Source organism: Photinus pyralis, unplaced genomic scaffold (assembly GCF_008802855.1).
Source record: "Photinus pyralis isolate 1611_PpyrPB1 unplaced genomic scaffold, Ppyr1.3 Ppyr1.4_LG2, whole genome shotgun sequence".
Classification (NCBI taxonomy): domain Eukaryota; kingdom Metazoa; phylum Arthropoda; class Insecta; order Coleoptera; family Lampyridae; genus Photinus; species Photinus pyralis.
In genome coordinates this window covers 5,993,873-6,010,244 of record NW_022170403.1, presented here as the reverse complement: position 1 = coordinate 6,010,244, position 16,372 = coordinate 5,993,873, and the positions used below count along the sequence as shown (strand labels likewise).

The window sequence follows — 16,372 nt, the reverse complement described above, 5'->3', positions numbered from 1 at the left end:
TTTACTTTTAGCAAAATTTTATCGTTGTTAATGTCGTTTGTCTTGTAAATATTTAATGCATGAATTGAATAAATATCGGCACCATCGTCTGAATTTGAATCAACATCAACTTGATGTTGTTTCCGTGTAGTTGAAGTTTTGTTTGGTGATTTTGCATTATTCGCGGATTTTAAACAAACATTTGCCAAATGGCCTTTGGTTCCACATTTTGTACAAGTTTTAAATTTAGCAAAACAATCATTGGCATTGTGGTTTTGATTACCACATCTAAAACACTTCCCAAATAAAGAAGCTATTCCAAAAGGCTTTGTGGTATTGTCATTTTTCCTTTCAAACTTCTTTTTTGAAGTCGAAGGTTTGCTACTTTCATTAATTTTACTAACAAGATTTATTTGACTCGAGTTGCTTTGCATCTGTTTACTTTCACATTTTGCCATTTCTATTGACAATGCTAATTCAACAGCTTTATCAAATGTAAACGTGGGAGCAGTTTGCTGTAACAACCGTTCCCGTATGTCGTTGTCGCGAATACCTTTTATAAATTGTGATCTGAGGTGAGTGTTTATTGTAGGTTTATCACACTCAATGCACTTAAAATTACAGTTTGTAGTTAAACGTTTTAATTCGGCAACAAAATTTGCTATTGATTCACCCTCGTGCTGTACCCGTAAGGAAAACCGATGCTGTTCTGCAATTTCACTTGGTGGTGGACATATGTGCATCTTCAACAACTGCACAACCTCCTTATATGTTTTAGAGCTGGGCGAGTCAGGTGACATAATGTTTGAGAGCGTTTGGTACATCTTTGGCCCTAAATAATTTAGAAAAATTTGTACTTTTTTTCTATCAGCTTCTGGAGTTTCATCCGTAATGCCACGTAAACTTAAATGGTTTTCGAGTCTTTGGATGTATGTATTAAACGACTCGTTGTTTTCATCGAATGGTTGCAAATGTACACCGTGTAGATCTGGTTTCGTAAAATGTGATTGTTGCGGATTTGCTTGATTCAGTATTTGTAATTGGGTTTCTTGCATCTTTTGTACCACTGAAGTTAGATTTTGTATTAATTGTTCCATTTTCGTAATGAATGCCTTAACCTCGTACGATTTTCCTACCTATTCAATTAAATTAATTAAAGGATAAAGGATTCGCCAAGAGGGCTATCAAGGCTTTTCGGATTTCAGGCCCCTGAATACAAGGAAATAAGGTCTCCCAGGAAGCAAAACCAGGCTCTTTTTACCTAATTAAACGCCAATAGGTAGGTACATGATGTATGTAAACCTTGATGTAAGCTTTTCATGTAAATGTAAAAAGGTACGTTTTAAACTATCCTCGTCGCCACTTTGTTATGTTCGGCACGTAGTCTTCAAGTCGAATAATTCAGAATACCAGTATTCGTTTGTACACTTAATATATTTCATAGTAAGTCAGTAAAAAAGCATAACCTAAAAAGTACATGTCATTTCCTCTGTGTCTCCCGTTCCGTCTACGTACACATATATATAACAATCTATTACACAGGCGCTTTCTTTCGGCTACTTCGCAATCATGATTTCGAGATCGTGATTCGTAGGATCACGTTTTACGAAAGAACGCGCGAATTTAAATCAAAGTATGGTTAAGTTTACGTAGTGCACATTTGCATTCGAATTACGTATTTTTTGTTTGGATTATGAAAATAATTTAAATACAAGTGTAAGTACTTGCACGATTATGCTCCTATTCAGAATTCAGTTACAAATATTGACTAATTTAACATTTGAGCAAAAATATCCTTGCATATATAGGTTAGGAATTCGTGTCAAAAAACTTTTATGTTCAGTTTGTTCACGATTTTAGCAATCATGATTATAAGATCACACTTCGAAAGAACGTGATTTGACAATCCAAACGCGTTTGGATCACCGAAAGAAAGTGCCTCACACTTTTACCACACACAACAGTTTTCTGTGCGTCTACCACATTTTACGACAATTTATTTCGACTGCTTCAAGGTACACACTAACCGTACTCTATTAGGTGTTGCGTTTTTTTCTATAGCATTGCATTGACCGTCTGTAGTATATGTTGTCTGTGGCAATACTTAAATTTGTCGTAAGTAAGTGGTGCCCCCACACACCATTGGAGGGTGATGGCAGCTCTAAAATTTGTGGCGCTAGCTGGCGCTAGGTCAGCAGAACACAAAACGTCAAAATTTTACCCGAAAAAACAAAATGGTGATGCTAGAAAAAATTTCCCCCCCGCACTATTGGGGGGTGGCGCTAGCTATAAAATTTGTGGCGCTAGCTGGCGCTAGGTCCGGTGAACTCAGCGCTTGCTTTTGGAAATGATCAGACGCAATGGTGGTGCTAGCGTTAACATAGCACCCCCCGAAAGTCAAGGGCTTTTCTGCAAAATCTATAATGGCGCTAGCTGAACTCAAGGTGGCGCTACCTAACGCTAGCTATAGAGATTCTAGCGCAATCTATCTTTAGTCAGAAATTTGAAATGGTGGTGCTAAGTTAAAGGACCCGTATGTTCCTAAGCACGTGGAATCAAACAATCTTGTCACGTGAAAGCAGCCTGTTGAAATTGTTGAACGATTACGTTTTTATTGATTCCAAAACTCGAGTCCTGTATTCTTTTACTGCCGGCGTAATTCAGTATGGAAATCCGAATCTAGCAGGTTAACGTCTCCTAACGGTAACTATATATTTAGAGAGTTGTATTTGTCGTAAGAAAATTTTGGTACTCCACGGGTATAAACGTTACAATAGAAATGCATTACAAGGTATCGACATATTTTTCAACATTGTCTATTCTAACGGCCTTATTTTAAGACGATAAAATTAAGTGACGTGTGGCGAACATGCAACAAAATAAGATCCGCAATATTTCGCGTGAATTTGAATTTATGGGACCATTATTTACCTCTGGATCCAGAGAAAAATTGTGTTATATCAGGTAATATGGCTTAACTTCGTTTCCAGTAATGAACGAGTCTTGGTTTTCGTATTGCAGAATCGAAGTTTTGTTCTGTTCTATCTGGGCCGTTGAAAAGTGTCATTGGGTTATCGGAACAGGAAATTGCCGATTTAGCCGATTACTTCAGAGTGCAAGATGGACGAATATTGTACACTCAATTTTGTGAGGTCATACAGAACAACAGTAAGTAGTGCTGTTTAAATTGTTCTGGTCACTGTTATCAAAAATTGTCTTGCAGTACCGAATTTTTCCACAAATAAGCCTTTGGTCACTGGTCTGGAATGGGAAGACCCTATGCAAGTAAATCGGTTGAGTATTACTGAGGAACGTCGATTAAACCTTTTGATAACCAAAATGGCAGTTCAAGTTAATATGAAGAAACTAGTATTAAAGCCATATTTTCAAGATTATGAATTGGTAACCGATTGTATAGTTTGATAGTAAGTCCATTGGGGTATACCTACTTTTATTAGGTATCGAAGAATGTTGGTACTGTAACAATAGCGCATTTTGCACGAATACTAACCTATTTAGGAATACTAGTATCAGCGGAAGATTTTAATTTACTAGTAAAAAAGTATCTTAAAGATAGTTATACGCTGAATTACGTAGCGTTTATAGCTGCAATCGATGCGTCGGTTGACTACATGGATAAACATGGCATGCTCGATTTAGGAGGGGTACTTATCGAAGATGACTGACAGGCATACCTACACTTATCGTTGTGCTTCCTCTACAGGACTTACATGCTCAATTTCCCGGACGTTTAATCGACGCAGAACTACCAAAACTACCCAGGCCTGAAATTGGCAAAATTTTAGCTGCAAGTATCTTTGGAAAACAAACAACATTTCATCCAGCTTTGGAAATTCCAAAACAATCTCAAGATCTCATTACGATCATGCGAACCATACAAAAACATATAATATCGAACCGACTACGAGTGAATGAATTTTTTAGGGTAAAGATAGTACTTACACGAGTGTACCGTAAACAATAAGTAAATTGTAGGATTTCGACCCACTGCATACTGGTAAAGTGACCGTATCCCAATTTCATCGAGGTCTGGATGCCTTAGGGATAAGTTGTACTAACAAACTGTTTCTGTCACTGCCTGAAATTGAAGCAATTATGGTGCAATATCGTGATCCTAGCGATCCTATGCGGGTTTGTTGGAAAACGTTTGAAGACGATGTAGATCAGGTTTTCACTGTCAAAGTATGATCTCTCTATTGTATCGTATTCCGTAACTACTGACTACGCTAAAACCTTACAGGAGTTAGAAAAGTGTCCCTGTCTGGATGTAATTTCTCCCCCTAGAGCTGTAAGCGAACTTCCCCAAAAAGGGGGTAAGGTGTGGCAACAAGTTTCCAGTCAAACAAGAGATTTGTGTGAGGAAGCGCTTATGAAAGTGAAACATAGAACCATGAAACGAGCAATAATGCTTAAACCGTTATTCGGTGACTATGATACGTAAGTAGATAGGCAAAGTAATGTGCGCATATTAACAATTAACAAACGTCTTATTACTATTACCTAATGTATAAACCCGTATTCATATAGCGAACGAATTGAATTGAAGGGGGGATTCCAGTTGTAGGTACATACATTAATGCCTAAAAATATGCTACTTGAAATGTCGTTTTACGCGCTTAAAATCTGAGTTGAAGAAAAAGGGTCTCTATCTGTACGTCTACAGTAACTATTCAAGAACCCGGCTATAAGCCCGTAATCACGTATTTTTGAAAAAAAAAATTTTATTTCATACTATCTAGTAATCACCGCTTTCCCAGACTGATTTGAGTCTGGTAAATCGTATTTTACCAGACTGAAAATTTTTACCAGACTGGAAATTTTGCCTAGCAACCGCAACTGACATCCATCTAAACGTATGCATTGATATTTGTCAAACCACTGTCAGATCAAACAAATCAAGTGATCGACTTTTGCTTTTATTTTAATGTGTACCTACAACATTCTAATCAAAATGGTATTTTAATAGAAATAGAGCAATATGAAATAAAATGTTTTACATTATTTGTATGTTAAATCAGTTAACGTTACTCGTTTCGAAATTCCTGCCTCAGCTACGCTTCGGCAGTAAACATCTCACTCGTTAACGTAAACCTTGATTTACCATACTCATATGTAAATAACTATTACAGCGCACAACCCGGACATAAAAAAAATATATACCGTGACTGATAACATGCGTCTCACGCGATATTTAACAAAAAACCTCTTATAGCCGGGATGAGTAGATTGTAAGGAAGATGTTAAGCCTTTGGCCGGGTTTTCAAATTCGTTCTACGCCGTTTAAAACGAAATTTTGAAAAACGCTCAATATCAAAAGTGTAGAAAAACTGCATGCAAACGTTAGGCAACACATCATACTACATACGTTCGGCAAATCGCCGTTAATTGCTTCTCTTCTATTGGTTGCATTATTAGCTAATTGTGTGCACTTTGTGAAATGGGCGTGTTTACTACAACAACACTTACATTTGTTTGTACTACTACGGATATAAATAGTAAATTGTGTATAGTAAAAGCAAAACATTCCCGGACTAAAATAGCCGATGCCAACAGTCCGGGAATTTTCTACACATGTTCTACCAAGTCACTGTAGTTCTACCCTTCATGGTATTCTAATGAAAGGTCTCAACGAAAGGAACCGTTTTCTAACCAACTACTTGCCTTTCTTTCTATCCTCTTATCAAAGTACGGGGTGGAGGGGGAGGGGGAGTGGAACTAGTTTTATCCTTCATGGTACTCTAATGAAAGGTCTCAACGAAAGGAAATAATTTCTACCAACCATAGCCCTCCTCCTCGACCTCTTAAAGTGATCGGGTATATTCCCTTATACCTCAAGAACGCATTTTCGGAAGAGGGTACTCACAAAGGGCGATTGAGACGTCGGTAAGAAATATATCCATTGGTCATGTCAAAACAAAAGCTATTTCGGTTAAAAAATGCACAATCTATACTTGTTTACAGTATTAGTGCAAGAGGTCGTTTCACGCAATTTACAAATTCTCCCAAAGTTTGATGCTGTGAGCCTTTCACGTCATTCTTCTAACCACACATTGCTCCGATGCTGTCTAACAGTGCGTTCCAAAATCAGATCCGTATTTTCCGAAAGACTCAGTATGAACTTCTCTTTAGCATTTTCTAGTTCTTGTTCTACCATAACAGGTGCTGGCTCTGCAACGTTCGGTCCGTAATCTGCGTCTTCTTCACCTGCATATTTCAATTCAATTTTTTTTCTGGTTTTCTAACACGACGTGAATGTAATTTCCGTATTTGAATTTGACAATATTGTGAAGTATACATTCCAGGAATCTTATCTGCCGTCAGCTGTACAGGGTGGCCAACTAAGAATGCGAGGTACTGTATCTGAGAATCTATCCATCGTAGAGGCTTGCGGTAAAAAAATTTATTACTAAAACGGCCACGAGAAAAACCTGGAAAATATTTTTAAGTTTCTGAAATGGCCGCTAGGGGGCGTAACTGCAATCTGGAATCTAAAGTCACTAGATATAGAAAGTACCGCAATCATCCGCCATTTTTGGGCAAATTTGCTGCCAACTTAAAAAAATTGACAAATAAAATCTGAATAGCTGTAATTTTTTATAACCTAACTTCATAGTACTGTCGTCATGTTTTATAAAAATATATACAGATATCTCCAAACAGGTGGAGTAATCCCTAACATTAAAGTTACTAGAATCTGATAACTTCCGCCATTTTTGGGCAAAAATCATGCGTTCTCTCTCTAACACACGTGCCCAATGGATTGCGGTACTTTCTATATTTAGTGACTTTATTGGAATCTAAAGTCACTATATCTAGTGACTTTAATTAGCAGTACATTATCGACGAATTTAATACGAATAATGCGTAAGGATATTACTACATATTCAGTATGCGAAATTTAAACGTATTCAGTAAACGCATATAAATCGTATATAAATAGGAATAATAAACGCATAATTTTCTACAAGCATAGCAATATCCGCTGGACATTTATGCATAATAGTATAATAAATATATAATGTGTTATATTATGATAATATACAGTGTGTCCCAGATCGCGTGGGATTGCATGGGTAACTTTGTTATTATTAAAGATAGAGAATTGGTTAAATGGGCAATGTTTTGCAGTTTTGGATGCTTATTTAAAATTTCCTTATGGAAATTCAAAATGTCGCATAGGTTCGACGTAAATTCAAAAAAACTAAAATTGGTCATTTCCTTGAATGTCTTATATCATCGAAAGTATAAGAGATATAAAAAAAAGTTTTATATAAAAGTGACTGTCTTTGATACGCTTAATTTAGAATTGATGTCAAAAAAATTCAAGATGGCTACTTTTGAGGAACATTTACCAACTTTCTAAAGTTAAATAGGCGCTATATGAGATTTTTAGATTACTTGATAGATTTTTTAATTCTCTTTTCAACGAGCCATCATAACATAAGATTGAAAATAAGATACCAGTTATATCAACGGTTTTTGTATTTTAATCAAGTAGGCTGTGATGAATTAAAAAAAAACAAAACAAAATCTATTCGAGCCAACAAAACAATGAAAATAATTACATCAGATGTTTAAAAAATCAGGGGCGCACTCATGAGAGGGGGGGTTTGGGCATTACAACTCCATCCAAAATTTTATATAAGTAGGCCTAGAAAAATTTTGATTGTTATAACATCACTTATTGACTATCTTATTATCCATACTTACATACCTACAAATGGTGGTATAACTACAAACTATCTCCTCGAAAAAATGTCATGCCATTATCCAGTTAAAACATTTCAAGACACTTTGCTTTATTTTACACAATGTATTACCATTGATGCATTGTCCCAGGTCACATTTTGTAGGTCAGTAGGTGGTTTATCCGCAAGAATATCGAAACTAACAGTTTTACCAGTCCGAGTATATGGACAGATGAATCTTTTTCTAACTGCGGAGTGTTCAAATCGACATAATGAACACTATACTCGTCACAGGAAAACCTACATGATGTAGTTTCACGCCGAAATCAAGTAATATTTTTTTTAAATAATGTATTTTATGGCATAACGGGAAGTCATGTAATTGGACCGGTAATCTTTGTTGGATTTTTAACTGCTCACCATGATTTACAAATTCTCCAATAAACTCCCTCAAAGGATTTTTCTCGAAAACGTATGTTTTGAAGAAAGGGTTGGTTTATGCTATCTACCAACAAGCTGGCTGCTCAGGTCACAATTCACGAATTATGTACAGACCATTAAATTATAAAAGTAAGTACTTAATTAAACAAGTTAAAAAGTAATCGTAAACGATTTACATAAAGCGCATTTCCACTTGCATTCATTTCCCATTTGTAAGATGCAACTTTTGTTAAAATCGTAAAAATCCGGCCACAAATATGAAAGATAGCGTTGCACATGGGCAATCCATTTTTGACGTGCTACTTCAATTTCAGTTTATGAGAAGAATTTCATTTAAATGCTTTTCTAAATAAGAAAATTGCATGCGCAAAAAATTTTAAAACTAATTTACTATAACTAACTAATAAACTAAGATTTTCCTTTTTGTTCCAAGCGCCTAAGTATCAAATTTCACTTAAATAGTTCCATAGATAAAAAAGTTGGCACGGCGCATGCGCAAAATAAAATTTTGAAACTGGCGTTTGATTTTCCTTTATCCCAAGTGCCTATGTATCAAATTTCGTTTAAATTCTTCCATTAATAAAAAAGTTGGCACTGCGCATGCGCAAAACCAAATTTTGAAATTGGCGTTTGATTTTCCTTTATTCGAAGTGCCTATGTATCAAATTTCGTTTAAATTCTTCCATAAATAAAAAAAGTTGGCACTGCGCATGCGCAAAACCAAATTTTGAAATTGGCGTTTGATTTTCCTTTATCCCAAGTGCCTATGGATAAATTTCGTTTAAATTCTTCCATTAAAAAAGTTGGCACTGCGCATGCGCAAAACCAAATTTTGAAATTGGCGTTTGATTTTCTTTTATTCGAAGTGCTTATGTATCAAATTTCGTTTAAATTCTTCCATAAATAAAAAAGTTGGCACTGCGCATGCGCAAAACCAAATTTTGAAATTGGGGTTTGATTTTCCTTTATTCCAAGTGCCTATGTATCAAATTTCATTCAAATACTTTTATAAGTAAAAAAGTTTGCAATTCGGTTTATAAATAGTCGAGCTGCGAAAAGGGCACTGTGAATTTTGAATCGATTCGATTCAACTTTTGGCATTGCGTATTATATGGCTAAATCTATGCCCATATTGAATTTCATGCATTTCAGTTCATAACTAACGGAGATGTAAAAGCGATCGAACATTTCTAAACAAAGTTATCGTTCACACGGACAGATAGATGGACAGACAGACAAAGGAACAGACGGAGAGACCAACCGGCAGGCGAAAGATAGCAATGCAAAATTATAAACGATCTCTAGGATCGTTAATAAACGGCAAAAGTGTAAAATTATGGAACATGTAAAAAACGGTTTTTTTGTTTTTTTACAATAACTTTTTTTGTAAGCGGTACAGAAAAAATTCCTTCCTTGGTACAAGACTCGACACCATAACGAACCAAATAGCGGAAAAAGTAGAACAATAGCTCTTAAGATAAAAGAACTAGTAGCGTCGCAAAGTTACGACGGACGGACGGACGGACGGACAAAGTGGCATTTTTTTTTATTTTTGTGGAAATGCGCTAAAAATAAAAGTAAAGTGGAAGTAGCTACCACTACAATAATAATAATAATCATCAATGGCAACACGTTGCCTAAACTAAACTGTCTTGAAGTGTGTTTCACTAATAATGGCCAGTATTTTAAACATCTGGTGTAATTATTTTCATTGTTTTGTTGCCTCGAATAGATTTTGTTTTGTTTTTTTTTATTCGTCACAGACTACTTGATTAAAATACAAAAACCGTTAATATAATTGGTATCTTATTTTCAATCTTATGTTATGATAGCTCGTTGAAAAGAGAATTAAAAAATCTATCAAGTAATCTAAAAATCCAATATGGCGCCCATTTAACTTTAGGAAGTTGGTAAATGTTCCTCAAAAGTGGCCATCTTAAATTTTTTTGACATCAATTCTAAATTAAGCGTATCAAAGACAGTCACTTTTATATAAAACTTTTTTTTATATCTCTTACACTTTCGATGATATAAGACATTCAAGGAAATGACCAATTTTAGTTTTTTTGAATTTACGTCGAACCTATGGGACATTTTGAATTTCCATAAGGAAATTTTAAATAAGCATCCAAAACTGCAAAACATTGCCCATTTAACCAATTCTCTATCTTTAATAATAACAAAGTTACCCATGCAATCCCACGCGATCTGGGACACACTGTATACTACTATATGATTACGTTTTTTAAACGTAGGGTTTTAGTCTACTATACGCGCGTTATATACGAAACTGAAACTGTGTTGGTTGGGTAGGCCCTTGGAATAAAGGAAAATCTAACGCCAGTTTCAAAATTTAGGTTTGCGCATGCGCAAACTTTCTTATTTATGAAAGCATTGAAATGAATTTCTTCTTATAAACTGAAGTTGAAGTAGGACTTCAAAAATTGATTGCACTTATGCAACGCTATCTTTCATATTTGTGACCGGATTTTTACGATGTTAATAGAAGTGGCATCTTACAAAGGGGAAATGAATGCAAGTGGAAATGCGCTTTTTGTAAATCGTTTACGATTACTTTGTTAACTTGTTTTGTTATTTGCGACATTTTCAATTCACTACATGCGAAATTAGACCATTCGCCTATTTTAATTACAGTCCATTTAAGCTTTCCTGACAAACTTTTTTTTCGAAATTTTGAAAACTAATTCCAGATTCATGATTTTCATGTTCAAAAACCCCCAGATACAAAATTTCGTCGAAATCAGAATTTTTTTCGCACCCCCAAGTAGGGGTGTGCCCTTTCGTGGTAGGAATTTTGGAATTTTTTTTTCAAAATCGGATAGGGCCTACCCGAAAACCTATTCAAAGGTGTGTCACCCATCTTTGTCACTCTTATGGTTGCTGAAAAAAAAATGAAAGGAAGAAATCCAAATTTCACCCCTTCTTTGGTGGTGGCTCTCAAACGAAACACGTTGGACTCTCGGTTTATTTGGAAAAAGTGCTTGTCTTGATCCCCTATATCACACAATTTTTTTTACATGCGGTCTTGTAACAGCCTGTATAAGTCAAGTGTCAAATTTTAGCTTCATATGTCCAAACGGTTTTTAGTTATCGTGCTGGCCGGACGTTCAGACTTTTTGGTGTCTTTGATATAGTAGTAATTGCACACAATACTTAACAACGCACTTTTGTCTGTCTTGAATACAATACTGCTCATACAGTGTGTCAATTTTAAAAGTTTCAATGGGAATATCTGGCAAAATAAAAGAATTGGAAAAACGCGGTTTGAAATAACTGTCAATTGTCATAGAAGTTGGGGGAACTAGAACCAACATATTTTTGTCACGGAGTGAACCACCCCCAAAGCGCCCCCACTCCAACTCTCAAATTGTGAATGGCACCACTCCTTTATGTCATACCTTAAATGAAAGGTATGTTTGAGTAGTATATTCGTCTGCTTGAGAAAGGTGCTGTAGGGACATTAATCCACAGACCTAACTCGATACCAACTGATCGAGTATGATCAATGACTTTGATTTGAAACTAATCACGTCGGGGACAAGCAGGTACCAGACGATTTTATTTCATTCTGTTGTAAGCAAAAGTATAACCTATTTGATATGATAATCCACATTCTCAAACACTTGTCTTAGAATATATCTGCATTCTCTAACATTGCATTACCGAAGATTTTCTATTGAAGCAGGTTTCAAAGACAAGAGCTTTCAAGTAGTCCCAGAGGAAAAAATCAAAGGATGTTAGATATGCAAATGAATATACTTACTACTCAATGAGACCTTTAATTTAAGGTATGCCAAAGGGGATGGTGCCATTTGAAATTGAGAGATGGTGGAGGGCACTTAGAAGGTGACTCGCTCCGTGACAAAAATATGGTGGTTCTAGTTTCCCCAACCCTTATGACAGTTAGTCCAAATCGTGTTTTTTCAATTCGCCTATTTCGCGATATCTTCGCATTAAAACTTTTCAGATTAGCACACTTATGGGCAGGAACAGATAAAAATAAAATTTTTCAGACATAATAATGGTCACGTGACACGATCTCAAATGCGGCAATGTATCTCATCTAATGGCATTTTATTATCAGGCGAAGAATTATATGCGTTAGAGGAGAGATTCAATGACGACCTCGGATTCAATTACTTTTGGTTTTTGAGAGAAGTGGAGCCTAAGCGACACGAACTACCCCTAGTAAGTTTTTATATGAGAAACTTTATTATCACTCTGTGTGACTAGTTTACAGGTTTCATTTCTGATATGAAGAAACTCAACGCCCCAAAACCGCCAAAACCTGTCGAACGCAATGAGAAGGACATTGTTATGGTATTGGCGAAGATTAAAAGTAAAGTTGTGCGCGAACGAATAAGGCTGTTGGAATTTTTAAGAGATTTTGATCGTCACAACGAAGAAGTCATGTCAAGACAAGACTTCAAACGTGCGATAGATAATTGTAAGCTTGATTTGACGGAGGGAGAGTTTGAAACACTTTTTGAAGTGTAAGTACTTCCACAATGCAAAAGAAACACAATTACGTGTAAATCTGTTTCAGATTCGGTTCAATAAAACGATGCGACTGTGTCGACTACAAACGATTTGAAAATGTAGTAGAAGAAGCGTTTACGCAAAGTTGCTTGGATCGAGCACCTTTGATAATGCCTATACAGCATGTGCCGACCAATGATTGTGAGAGAAATTTCCTAAACTTTGAAGAGAGGAAAACTATGTGTATTGCTCTTCAAAAACTAGCAAAGAAACCGGAACAAGAAATGAATTTAATGGCAGTGTTGGAAGTACGTACGTTATTATCTTCCATAGCGCGCCAGAAAAGGATTTCATTACAATGACATGAATAATGATTGTTGTAAACATTTTTTCGAAATCATTTTTTGGTATACCTACAAATTGCTAGAAAATAATAAGAAAACGATCAAAAGCTTCTTATAATAGCACACTACAAGACAATAGTTTTGAGCGCAAGCATATAAATGATTACGAACAATAAACACCCTCGCATCCTTTCAAAGGATTTCATCATGATACCGTTAAAGTTTAGTAAATCCACTACAGTCCTCTAATCAGGTATTTTATTGCACAACAAATATTTGCTAGATACACTAGATGTGTTTGAAGATGTTATAAAATAATCTATATTCGCACTTATGTCGGGAGGGATTGCATTTACTTTAGTTTTACTACCTATCCTATAATGAACCCTTTTTTCAGGATTTTGATCGTACTAAATGCGGAACAGTATCTCAACAGCAATTACTAAAAACGTTAGCTGTCAGAGGAATGATGAATATGATTTCAAGAAGCGAATTTGATATAATATGCAAAGGATTTGGATTCAGAAGGGGTCTACGAGATGAAGTGGATTATCGTGCTTTCATCAAAGCATTAGACATCTTATATGCAACAAACAAATATTTACCATTTTGAAAGTACCTACCAATCTTATTCCCGAGTATATTTCAATTCATTAAATGAAACGATTTCAATACTATGCTGTTGTGTTTAGAATTGCCCCAGGGGCAGAGGTAGCCCCTCTTTTCGTTACATACGAAATATAACTGAGATACCCCCTCTGGACTGGACCGATTACAATGAAATTTTGCAGGTAGATTCTTTATCAAATTTGTAGATCGAAGTACGTGAATAGGCAATGTAACCCAAAAAATAAAGTATGTTCTTTTGACATCTCCGTTAGTTATGAACCGAATTGCATAATATTCAATATGCGCATAGCTTTAGCCATATAAAACACAATTCCAAAAGTTGAGCCTAATCGATCCGCATTCACAGTGCCCTTTGCGCATCCTGACCATTCACAGACCGAATTGCAAACTTTCTTATTTATGAAAGTATTTAAATTATAATTTGATACATAGCCACTTGGAATAAAAACAAATGTAGCGCCATTTTCCAAATTTGGTTTTGTGTAGGATGTACAGTGCCAACTTTCTTATTTATGGAAGCAATTAAATGAAATTTCATACATACACGGTGTCCATTTTTCGAGTGCCACTATGGGGATCTCACTTATCAAAGTTGGTTAAATGGGGGCAAAGTTGCCAATTTTCGTGCCGAATAAGACTCTGTGATGTTGAACCCCTACCGATAGGCAACACATCTTACAACTAAAGGAATTTTAGAATCCCGCTTTGCGCAGACGTGAATTTAGTACAGAAAGCTGGAGAGTGGCGTCGGCGGGAGCACTGGTGGTCCAGATTTTGATGGTGGAGTAGCGGTTTTGTGTGCTTTTCAAAGTTTAGTTAGTGTTTGATATATTTTTTCCAAGCGATATCAAGGTAGTACTCGTTTTATTTAAGCTATTTTAAATTCGATGTTTAAATTTCATGCCTTATTTGTTTTCGTTTTGACTTTTTCTTTAGATTTGACCTCTGCTGATTGCAGGCATGGCGTGGGCGGCTATTGTTTGAGTTTAGCGTTAAATGAGTCATGTTTTAGCTGGGCTCCTTGTGCGCCTGATTATGCCGCAATGTTTCCCATGATTATTTGAATGTGTTTACGCGGGAGTGGATTGCTAGAATGTTACTGCCCTGAATGTTTGGATTAATAATTTATTTCCGTGGAAGAGAAGAACCACATGCAGTTTGCTCTGTCGCTGTATAATATATGTTTATTTTTTTCTTCTCGCGCAGGCTGCAGTTCTTAGCGTCTCGCATTAGCGAGAAAGGGGGGCCCTCTGATTAATTTCTCTTCTGTTTAAAATGTGGATTTTTGTATGTGGTGTGGTCTGCTTCCGCTTGAATACCCGTGTTGGCATTCTCAGGTGCACTTGCACTTGTTACGTAATAAATGAATGATAAGCAAGGTCGGGACAAGGTCATGCCTGCTCTACGTGGTTTAAAATGAACTCTTGATGTTTTTTTTTCAGGTAGTGTTTTTATACCCCAATGATTTATTTTGTTCACAATTTGTAATTATGTCAAGTGTATCTATCGTTTTTGATTAATTTGTTCTAGCCACATTTGCCTTTATTACTTGATTTTTGTTGTACGATTTGAGATGTTTGATTTTCGTATTTCTGTTTGTACATTGCTACCTGTAATTGATTTATTTCTTGTATTTGTGTTTAGCCAGGTTTTTTTTATTGCTGGTTCTTTTTTCCTGGCTTTTCGGTTTGGATTTGCTCTGCTGAACCAAGCCCCGTGCGTAATAAATTTCATTTTCTCTTTCCCTTTCGGCCGCACAAAAATTCTGTCTTTTATTTAATTCCCTTCCCGATTGTGTCTCACGTACAAACGCATAAAAGACCGCCATAGGAAAATGACAACGTAGGAGTCCATTCGTACAAATTCGTCCAAGTCGAATATTACCGAGATCTGAATGGCGCGAACTTCCGACATTTTGACAGCTAAAGTTAGATGGCGCTGTCTGCGATTTGTTTCCCCAGAGTTGCCAACTGTAAGTACAGGGTAAGTCAATATTTCCAGCACCTCCTGAGGACCCCTAGGAACATTACAACTCTGAAAAGAAATTTGAAATATCTCCAATAGTTTTGAAGATATCGCAAAAAAACGAAAATTTCTGATTTTCGTTTTTAATTTTTTTATGATAAACTAATCGTAGTAGACATTGCTAATTAACACATTATTCAGACACTTTTCAATGGAGATTTCAAATATGGCATCCTGTTTTTAATAATTTTCAAGATGAAGGAGAAACACGTGGCAACTTTAGTTTTTCTTATGGGCGCCATTTTGAATTTTCACATTTTGAGACTACGTATTTTTTTCTATTTACGATATATCACACATGGTGGTTCAGTATCACATTTTCCTAAAAATACAATTTTTAATTATTTGAGAAGAGTGCTTTGGAAAAAGAAAACGTTCTTTTGTTTTGAACAAAAGGTTGACTTTCATTTCAATTTCATGTAGTGCCATTTAGGTTTATGTTAGTTGTATGCGAAAATGTCTTTTTCAAGTGCAGATCAAATAGATATGATCCAAATTTACTACACTTCTCATCGAAATGCCCACATGGCTGCTGCAACATACTTCCAGCGTTATCCAGAGCGGCAACAGTCTAGTTTGAGGTATTTTTCTTTGCTGCATAAAAACTTGGGCGAATATGGTTCTTTTAAAAGATGTAGACAGTAATATGGTGATAGACCTCCATTTCCTGAGGACATTTCTAACGGATTTTATTGACAATAAGGTTCCTCTTTATCGTTTGAACTCGATAGGTATGGTTCCAGT

At 35.9% G+C, this 16,372-nt stretch overlaps 1 protein-coding gene across 1 annotated transcript; it reads left to right on the top strand.

The window, feature by feature from the left end:
- The first annotated feature begins 2,552 nt into the window (after window positions 1–2,552).
- Window positions 2,553–13,631, top strand: LOC116164262. The gene is made up of 12 exons (XM_031478407.1): window positions 2,553–2,770; window positions 2,820–2,943; window positions 3,001–3,147; window positions 3,203–3,381; window positions 3,438–3,644; window positions 3,704–3,925; window positions 3,976–4,182; window positions 4,241–4,437; window positions 12,164–12,338; window positions 12,384–12,643; window positions 12,697–12,937; window positions 13,371–13,631. Exons 1-12 carry the CDS (start codon window positions 2,759–2,761, stop codon window positions 13,584–13,586), a joined length of 2,187 nt encoding a protein of 728 aa, XP_031334267.1. The 5' UTR covers window positions 2,553–2,758; the 3' UTR covers window positions 13,587–13,631.
- The last annotated feature ends 2,741 nt before the right edge of the window (window positions 13,632–16,372 follow it).